This window comes from Lissotriton helveticus, chromosome 7 (genome assembly GCF_964261635.1).
Source record: "Lissotriton helveticus chromosome 7, aLisHel1.1, whole genome shotgun sequence".
Taxonomy (NCBI): domain Eukaryota; kingdom Metazoa; phylum Chordata; class Amphibia; order Caudata; family Salamandridae; genus Lissotriton; species Lissotriton helveticus.
In genome coordinates this window covers 326,494,694-326,504,375 of record NC_136068.1, presented here as the reverse complement: position 1 = coordinate 326,504,375, position 9,682 = coordinate 326,494,694, and the positions used below count along the sequence as shown (strand labels likewise).

At 51.9% G+C, this 9,682-nt stretch overlaps 1 protein-coding gene across 1 annotated transcript in view; it reads left to right on the top strand.

The window, feature by feature from the left end:
* Positions 1 to 1,069: 1,069 nt before the first annotated feature.
* The window catches only part of PTPRT (protein tyrosine phosphatase receptor type T), a 1,693,536-nt gene continuing 1,684,923 nt past the window's right edge, over positions 1,070 to 9,682 (top strand). The window contains exon 1 of the mRNA XM_078652140.1: positions 1,070 to 1,544. Coding sequence (XP_078508266.1) covers positions 1,472 to 1,544 — 73 coding nt within the window. The 5' untranslated portion in view covers positions 1,070 to 1,471. The remainder of the gene's footprint in view (positions 1,545 to 9,682) is intronic.

Sequence of the window (9,682 nt, the reverse complement as noted above, 5' to 3'; positions counted from 1 at the left end):
CTCGCTGGCTGCTCTCTGCTCCTCCTCTGAGGTGATCGATTATCAGCTGCTCCTTCGTGGACAGACTTCTCTGGGATCATCCATCTAGCGCTCCTCTGTGGACATGCTGCTTCAGGGACTTCCCCTATCCGCCCCGGGTCAGTGAGCTGGATACTTCAGCACCCTCCTCTGTCAACTCCTGATCTGTGGACAGGCTCTCCGTGACGCCATCTCAGCTGTGGACAGGCTCTCCGTGACCCCTTGTCTCAGCTTCCCTTTTGTGGATTGACTCCTGATTCCATCCCAGCTCCTCAGCTGTGGACATGCTCTCCGTGACCCCTTCTCTCAGCTTGTCAGCAGTGGACAGGCTCTCTGTGACCCCATCTCATCTGTGGACAGGCTGTCCGTGACCCCTTCTCTCAGCTTCTCTTTTGTGGATTGACTCCTAACTCCATCCTCATTTGTGGACAGGCTGCTCTGAGTACCCCCATCTCAGCTCAACCCCCGTGGACCAAAGTCTGCTCCGTAATTCACACCTGTCAGCTACGCAGCTGCCAGCAGGTTACTTACTCCAAGTGACTCTTTCTCAGCTCTTCCCCTGTGGACAGGCTCCTCTGGCATCCTCCCCTCTATGCTTCACGCATGAGGACAGTCTGCCCCGGAATCCTCTCTTGTGTGTGTCTACTCTTAACACAAGGTAATCCAGGAGCCCCCTTCTTGGCACTACACGCGTGGACAGGCTGCTGCAGGATCATATCCTCTCTGCTCCTCTGATAAGGACAGGCTGCCCCGTCATCCTCCTGGGATAAGGACAGGCTGCCCTGGGATCCTCCTGGGATAAGGAAAGACTGCCCCGTGGTCCTCCTAGGATAAGGACAGGCTGCCCTGGGATCCTCCTGGGATAAGGAAAGACTGCCCCCTGATCCTCCTGGGATAAGAACAGACTGCTCCCTGATCCTCCTGGGATACGGACAGGCTGCCTCCGGATCCTCTCCTCTCTGTGCTCCTCGGATAAGGACAGGCTGCCTCCGGATCCTCTCCTCTCTGTGCTACTCGGATAAGGACAGGCTGCCCCGAGATCCTCCTGGGATAAGGACAGGCTGCCCCGAGATCCTCCTGGGATAAGGACAGGCTGCCCCGGGATCCTCCTGGGATAAGGACAGACTACCTTGTGATCCTCCTGGGATAAGGACAGGCTGCCTCGGGATCCTCCTGCGATAAGGACAGGCTGCCCCGGGATCCTCCTGGGAAAAGGACAGGCTGCCCCGGGATCCTCCTGGGATAAGGACAGGCTGCCCCCTGATCCTCCTGGGATAAGGACAGGCTGCCTCGGATCCTCTCCCCTGCGCTCCGCGTCTGTGGACAGGCTGCAGAGTTGTCATTTCTGTCCCTGTCAGCCGGGTCTTTAAGGCTTTCAACTATCGGCCCTCTCGGAAGTGTGCGGAACCAGGGCTTGTCACACTCCCCGGGGAAGGGGATGTGAGCCACAGCCATGCCTTGGACTGGGAGCATCGCCTTCCTCCTCCTGCAGCTGCTGCACAGCGCCCACGGGCAGGGCTTCCCAGGTGAGTTTACTGCCCCATGCCTGGCACAGGTGCGCCAAGTACCAGTGTCTTACAGTCTTCTAGACTCAGGGGCTGCTGCTGGCAATGTGCTGGAAATACATATGTGCCTAACTCCAAACTCTAACCAAGAAACTATAGCGCCTGCGCATATGGGGTGGAAATAAGGGTTGTGGATACAAGAGGGAAAAGTGAGTTCTGGTACTAGAAGTTTGGTGGGTTTTAGTTAAACTTGGCACGCAGAGTAATATGTACAACTCATCGAAGGTTTTTTGTTGACAATTACTCAGAGATCGGCACTAAACAACCGCCTCCCCTGCCCCCAGCGCCAGCGGCAAATAGGGAGACCGCTTCAGGGCACTATAATGCGATAATAGGGCAATTAGAGCAAAGTCATTGTTACTAATGATTGTCAACGCGAGGACCGATCCAATTTCTTCCGCTCCGGTGAAACATGACTACATCTACCAGAATTCCTTGGGTAGTTAAAGGTCTCTAATGGCAGGGGGAGGTGGTCACCTGATAGCATTATCTCAGGGTTTGGACCCCTCTACGCCTCCCGCAGCATTGTGCCTTGGCATGTCTTCCCCAGTTAGTCAAGACACTGCCCCTTGAAGACGTCTTCAAAGACACGGAGCGGCGTAGGGGTTCACCTTTGAACCCAGTGCACACCTGCCATGGCCCCTGGGCCGCGAGTGTTTCCGCTCCCTGGCCTGTGTGCTGGCCTCGCTCTCTAGCACCGGAAGAGGCGGCCGAGAGCCAACAGTGGCCGCTTGTGTGCCTCCGCCGAGCCTGGCACAGGCTGAGGGGGGGGGGGGGGGTCTTGTTCCCAGTCTGGGGCGCCATGGGCACGCGGGTGCCTGTGCAGAATGGGACGTGGAATTTTGGATGAAGGAATGCATTTACTCACGTATGCAAAAATGCATCTACCCAGGAAGCGCGCAGGCAACGGATAACATAAATCCTAACTGAATGCATGCCTGCAAGATACCCAATTAGCTGTTGTATAGCGCGCGGTAGTAGCTAGTGTGGCATCGCAGCGCCCAAGTGTTCCTCAGCGATTACAGGTGTGCTCAATTTTATTATACGTGCAACGCGCGCTTATGGTCATTTTTACCCCAGATGTACGTTGAAATGGAGCAAGCTTTACATTCAAGCAAGTCGGTAAAAACGTGGGACAACTTCCCACAGCTTATTTACAGAGCGTAACAAAAACTACACAGCCATAAAAGCAAACGCGGAGATTGGGTTGCTAGGTTCGTAGCACGGAAGGCTTCGAGGCACTTGGGGCTGCCACGAACCCTGAGCTTCATACATATGTCGGGCGGCGACGGGCTCACTCTGAGCCCTCTCGGTGCCTTTCATGATGCCTGGGGCCCTTTCATGTGCATACCCCAGCACGGCTTCACCAGACACACCCCTCCTGTGGCACCTTTTTATAACTCACAGTTGTCCCCGCACCCTGACGCTTTAATGCGAGGAATGCTGCCCACGACCCAGCTCTCTGTACATAAAATAGTGCCCTGAGGTGGCGAGGGTGGGGGTGCGCCCCTCCCGGGATGCCGGGCGTTCTTGGGCTTTCAGCTGTACTCGACAAAAGCTGCACTAATCCACTGGGAGGCTGCACTTCATTAAAGGGCACGTGCAGCCACGCGCCAACCCGGGTCTATAAGCAAGTGTCTCGTGCAGGCTTTAAACAGCAGTCATATGCTATGCTGCTTACCGTTCCATTGCGAAGTTTTTAAAGCGCTAGGTTGCTTCACAGCGCTTCTTGCTGTTGTGAATGCGAATGGAGGGGCAGGCTGAGTTAGCTGAGAAAAGTGATGCAGGAGTAGGTTGAGATATGGAAAAGGTGCAAGAGAACCTATGTCTGGATGACCAGTATGCTCGAAGCGCTATAAGTGTCCAGTTGTTTATAGCGTTTTTCCTACCAACCCTTTGCCGATTTCTGTGCCTACTCTCAGATTTGAGATATGGAAATTGACGTATGGGAAGATAATTTACCCAAGATCACACAATGCAGCAAACAGGGACAGGGGATTTTAGAGCTCTTGTCTCTTGAATACTGTATCCATTGTCTTTTTTTCTGTCGGACCAAAGATGAGAGGTTTTGTCCTCCCATTTCTCCTTACGCCCTGAACAGGATAATAACCCCCCCCCCCCATTCATGATAAAAGCACGCACCAGTGTCCTCCCCACACTTGCCGTTGTGCACCCCCTCCCCCTTATACTCTTGCTGATAAATCACAACACTCGCGCAGGCATAGCAGAGCCCAGCTGTGGTTCACTCCTCCTTCAGGCGGCTCCTTTACTTATCAACCCCCTCACCTCACAAAAAACACATTCATCCCTCTCTTTTACGATAGTTACACATGTTTGCTGCTTTCTGAGACACTAGGGGCACTTTTCAGTAAGTTTACTACTTTTAGATATTTGCCACTACTTGCTGGGCAGCACGACTCCCACTCATGCGAAGAGATCTCCGCACCCGGAGACACCGCAACTGTGGCAGAGAACTCCGCACACCTAGTCATAAGGCGCCTTAAAACTCCGTATGTCGTTTATGAATGCCTACAAGTATTACACGTACAGGAACGTGCACGTTGACATTTGTGAATCAGGGGCCAAACTCTGTGATCCGATGTGTAGAATTGACGAGGAGCCCCCCCTATCTCACAGATGTACACAGGCTTTCTTTCCACCGACTGGAGCACCCCCGAAGGTTACCTCCCCCGCCTTCCCTCGTGGGCTGCAGGGGTCTGCCTTATGCTCCTGGTCCCAGCCCTGCAGAGCGGTATAGGTACACCTTTGTACTGCGCTGCGCACACCCAGGGCGCTCTAGGAGCTATAGAGACGAGTTTACTCAGTTAAAGAGACTTTACGCACGCGTGCTGGCTATTTATTGATCATGATATGCATAGCACCGGTTGCAGCCTCTCGTTCCTCCCCCTTCTTCACAGTTGCTGCCCGTCCCACGTGTCCCTGTTTCCTTTCCCCATACTGCCCTCCCCATGTTTGTGACTGTACTCCCTTTTACCTGCATCTCCCCGCCGGGTCTCACCTGGCATCTCCGCTTTCTCTATTGCCGCCTCTCCGCGATGCCCGACTGCCCACGCCCCATCTGCTCTCCCTGTTTCTTTCTGGCTTGCCACTCCGTGACCTCAGGTCACCGCCTTCTCTCCCATGGTCCTGTGTGTTTTCAATGTTCACCCATTCAGTACCTTCTGGTCCCCGTACTTGCTTGTTGTCCAAGCCGCAGCCCTCGCTGCCTCTATTATTATACACTCTCCCTGTGTTTTCCTGCTACCCCTTGCGTTTTTCCCGGCTCCATCTTTCTGCGCTTTCATAAAATGATCTCGCCTTGTAGCGCCTAATCCTGCGTGTTCTTCGTGCACCTGTTTGCCCTTTCCTAATATGACCTTATATGACCTCAATGTCCTTACTCGTTATATCCTGTCCACTTTTGGTACCCATTTCATTTCCTCCTGTCACAACCACTCCCTGTCCTGGCTTGCTTACCATCGCCCTGCTTTCCTTGTCCCTGCTTATTTGCCCTGTTCCTGATTTTCCTCCACTCCTTCATCTCCCAGTTTGCCTGTGTTGTCCCAACTTGTTTGCCCTGTCGCTGCCTATTATGCCTGTTCCAGCTTTCTCACCAGGCTGCTTGCTTTCAATGCGCGAATGCCCTGTTCCATATTCCATGCCCTGCTTTCTTTCTGTGACCCAGGGCCGGTCCTAGAACTCCTGGGGCCCCGGGCGAAAGGGAAAATGTGAGGCCCCTCTAATTTGCATGTAACTTCCAGTCGCAGCCGGCATGACTCGCGTGTGGAGGGTCTCGCGGGAGTTCGGGAGGTGGGGAACAGGAAGCAGGCAGCCTCCCTCCCCTCCCCTAAGCCAATCCCAATGTTGCAATGGCATTGCAGCCTACATAGAGAAAGGCCAGAGTGTGCATGACTGGTTAGGTCGAACAGTCAGCGCCCTTAGCAGTTGGCAAGGCACTCCTCTCCTGCCCTAAAGCAGACCCGCGCGCCCCCAACCAAACACTTATGCTTCCTCGCAGTGCTAGAAGTAGAAACATAAAACGGTCATTTTAGCATTTTGTGTTTCTGCTTTTGCGAGAAAGTAGTGGGGCGACGCTCCTCCGCCCTAGTGGAGGTCCCGCCATTGGTAACATCACAAGAAGTGACATCTCAGAAAGTGACATCGCAGGACTGTTGATCTTATTTGGCATCACTGAAGAGACCTAACGTGGATATCAGTAACATGGACAAAAAGCTAAATATACAAATGAAATAAGTCCATATGTTTTAAAACTGTTAAATGGATTACATTTGTCTCATTAGATGGAAAAGATAGGTGCAGGTCTCACAAAGATATATATTATTTACTCCTCGTTAAATGATTGTTTCCAGATGAGTGCATGATACACTTTCCAATTCTGCCTCATAAAGGGGAGAGATCCTGTTGAGGTAACGAGGGGCGGGATCATTCAAAATATAAAATTACACAAGAAAAAACCTCTCACACCATGGATATAATTGCACATTTCAAAAGGCTCCCTTATCTTTCTGTGCCATTATTGTGCTACCTTAGGATGACATTAATACTTCGTAATTTGTTTTAACGTAAGTCCTCTCACCAGAAACCCACACTCCCATGCTAAGAGACGTAGGACAATCTTTTTTGAGTGTGTGCTCTTTACTCGCCAGAATTGTACATAAACGAAAAAAGACTTAGAACAACCTAGACCACTGCTAAATAATACATTGACTTGAATGTATGCTACAGATTCAAGGGGTCGTCAAATCAACGTTTTTGATTTGGTGGTAGAACTGTAGGAAGTAGAAGTGGCCAGCTTTAGGGCTGGTGGAGCCCTGTGCGACAATGTTGGTGCCCCCAATAACTTGCTCTGCCACGGATTCCATCACTACCACCCATTAACAGTGCCCCTCAAGTCTCCATAACTACACTCTCTCTCAGATGCATTTAATTTGCACCATCACTGGTTTTAGTACTGTGCGCCATGCACACACCTTAGCGCTGAAGCGCTAGGGTGTGTGCATGAGTGTAGCATAGGTTTTGTACAGAAGGGTACCCTTCTTGTGCAAAATACTATGCTGGATACGATACAAAGCTTTTGCCACTTTGCATACGTGCTGCGCAGTGTAGCGCGCATGCAAAGTCGTAAAAGCATGGAGAAATATAAGCATTTCTCTTGTTAGCGCCTCCTTTGAAGGGGCGTTAACTTTTGTCGCAAAACCATCTTCAAAAATTTTTGTAAATATGGTTTTGCGTCAAAGGGTATGTGTGGTTACATGGGAACGCCCATGTACCACTCCCTCGGCGCAAAGTAACGCAAAGCAGTGCTTTGTGCTGCTTTGCACTACTTGAAGGGTGCTTTCCAGCGCAAAACAAGTTTTCGCTGAAAAGAAAATAGCAGCAAAAATAAATTGCGCCGGTTAGCGTCACTCTTGTGATGCAAAACCAGCGCAAAAGGTTTGAAAATCTCCCCCTTCATGTTTTATCTCTCTCTCACCTCTACCCTCCATTCGCTGTTTCTGCCTCTCAAGCTTCCACCTCTCCCCTACATGCCTTGCTATTCACCACTCTTCTCTCCGGCCTCTTACCTTGCTTCACTTCTTGTGCCAGGACGCAATAGAGGCCCCTGCAGCACAGATGGGCCCACAACAATTCTGAGGGCCCCATCTCACCAGGGGGCTCCCATTCAGCCTTGGGCCAATGAATATCTGTGAGATCTTGGAGACTCTGGGGCCCATTATCACATTCTGCAGAATGGGGACCCCATCATTTTGTGTTACACAACTGCTCTTGTGTTACTTTTCAGATGCGTAAAGCAATGGATGGTGAGTGGCTTGAGGGGTATATTACTTGGGTGTATCTTGGAGAGTTCATTACACTCCCCTTGGGGTGATAAGGATGAGTGTGGGATCATCCCCCATCCCTCCCCCTAACTGAATGTTAGCATCTCCACTAAACTTTTAAAGACCAAATTGCTCATTCTTCCTTCAATTCACATCAATTACATGCAAATAAAAACACCAAGCGCTTATAACTGGAGTTTATTATTTATGTTTAACTCCTTTTATGTTTGTTTTGTATGAACATGCTTGTGTGAGAAAAAAAAAACAGTTGCAAAAAAGAGAATAGAATAATAAGCGTTTTATCCATTTTCTGTCTTCTCCCTTCCATGGTAGGAGCAGCGCCTTTTGTGATGTGAGATCACTCTGTGTTTTTGTGTTGTGAGCCCTGCAGGATGCTCTGCGTTTCATTCATGCAGGGGCAGGGCTCACTTCACACCTCACAGTTCAAGTAGCTGCCTAACTGCTGTTATGGAGATGCAGCGATTAGGCTGATCACGGCCACAAACACAAACCCGCCTTGCCCACTCTGCAGCATCTGAAAGGATGGGGTGTCATATTGCTTTTTCATTCCATGGCAGCCGGGCGAGGTGAGGGGGGCCCCCCGCCGTTGGCCTCGCACACTACACTATGGCAGCAAACGCCAAGGGAAGCGGCTCCCCCCCCTGTCACTCTTACAATGACAGTTTCAAAAGGTTGATGGGCTCGGTAGGGGGCCCCATCACAGTTAGACAGCCGCGAGGCCCTGGGCAGCCGCCCACTCTGCCCATGCCTAGCGCCGGCCCTGCTGTGACCCTCCTGTGTCCCTGCTTGCTTCTCCGGTCGCTGCTTGTTTTCCCTGCGTGTCTGCTCTTTCTAAGATTCCTTGCTCTGCCCATGTGCCCGTTTTCTTCCCCTGTCCCTGCTCTCACGCGCTGTCCCAGGCTCCTTGCTCTGTCTCTGCCTGCTTTCTCTGAGCGTCCTCTGTTCTTGCTTGCTTCTCCAGTCGCTGCTTGTTTTCCCTGCGTGCCTGCTCTCTCTCAGATTCCTTGTTCTGCCTCTCTGCCCGTTTTCTTCCCCTGTCCCTGCTCTCAAGCGCTGCCACAGGCTCCTTGCTCTGTCTCTGCCTGCTTTCTCTGAGCTACCTCTGTTCTTGCTTGCTTCTCCAGTCGATGCTTTTTTTCCCTGTATGCATCGCTGCCCAGATTTCTTGTCCTGTCCCTGCGTTCTTTCTGTGAGTCTATCCTATCCATGCTTTCATGCCCCCTCTTTGCCTGCCTTTTCCAGGATTCCTTGGCCTGTCCCTGTTTGCTTTTTCCGGCCCTCAGCTGCCCATGTGTTCTTTCTCTGAACCCCAGTTTCCCCCCCCCCCCCACCCCGCCGCCACCCATGCCGGCTTGCCCTGTTGCTCCCTGCATACCTCTAATTGCCTGCCCTGTCCCATATTCCTTGCTCTCTCTCGGCTTGCTTATTCTGACACTTCTCCGACCCTGCTCGCTTCCCTTGCCACTGCATGCTTGCCCCACATTCTGTGCCCAGTCTCTACCTGCTTTTCTGACATTTCCTCTGTCGTTGCTTGAGTTCTGTCAGCCTCCCCTGTCCCTCTTTTGTTTCGCTGACTCCCTCTAACCCTCCTTGTTTCATTTGTCCCTGCTTGTTTGTCCAGGATTCCTTGCCCTGTCTGTGCTTGCTTTCTTTCACCCTCCTCTGTTCCTTCTTTCCTTCTTTGACGATCCTCGGTCCCTGCTTGCTTTCTGTGCTTCCCCAGATTCCTCCCCCTGTCCTTGCTTGCTTTCTCCAACTCAACTCTGGTCCTCCTTACTTTCGCCGACTCCCTCTGAGCCTGCTTTTTTTCACCTATTAGCCGGTTTCCCCAGATTATTTGCCCTGTTCCGGGTTGCTTGCCCTGTCTTTGCTTGCTTTCTCCTACTTTTCTCTGTCCCTTTTTGCTTTCTGTGTCCCTTTTTGCCTTCGTTGGCCCTCCTCTGTCCCTGCTTGTTTCACCTGTACCTGCTTACCTAGATTCCTTGACCTGCCCTTGTTTGTCCACTCTGACCCTCCTCTGTCCCTTCTTGCCTCCTCTGTCCCTTCTTGCCTCCTCGGACCCTCCTTGCCTCCTCTGACCCTCCTCTGTCCCTGACCCTCCTCTGTCCCTTCTTGCCTCATCTGCCCCTGACCCTCCTCTGTCCCATTTTGCCTCCTCTGACCCTCCTCTGTCCCTTCCTGCCTACGCTGACGATCCCCTGTCCCTGCTTCCCCCACATTTCTTGACGTGTCCCTGAT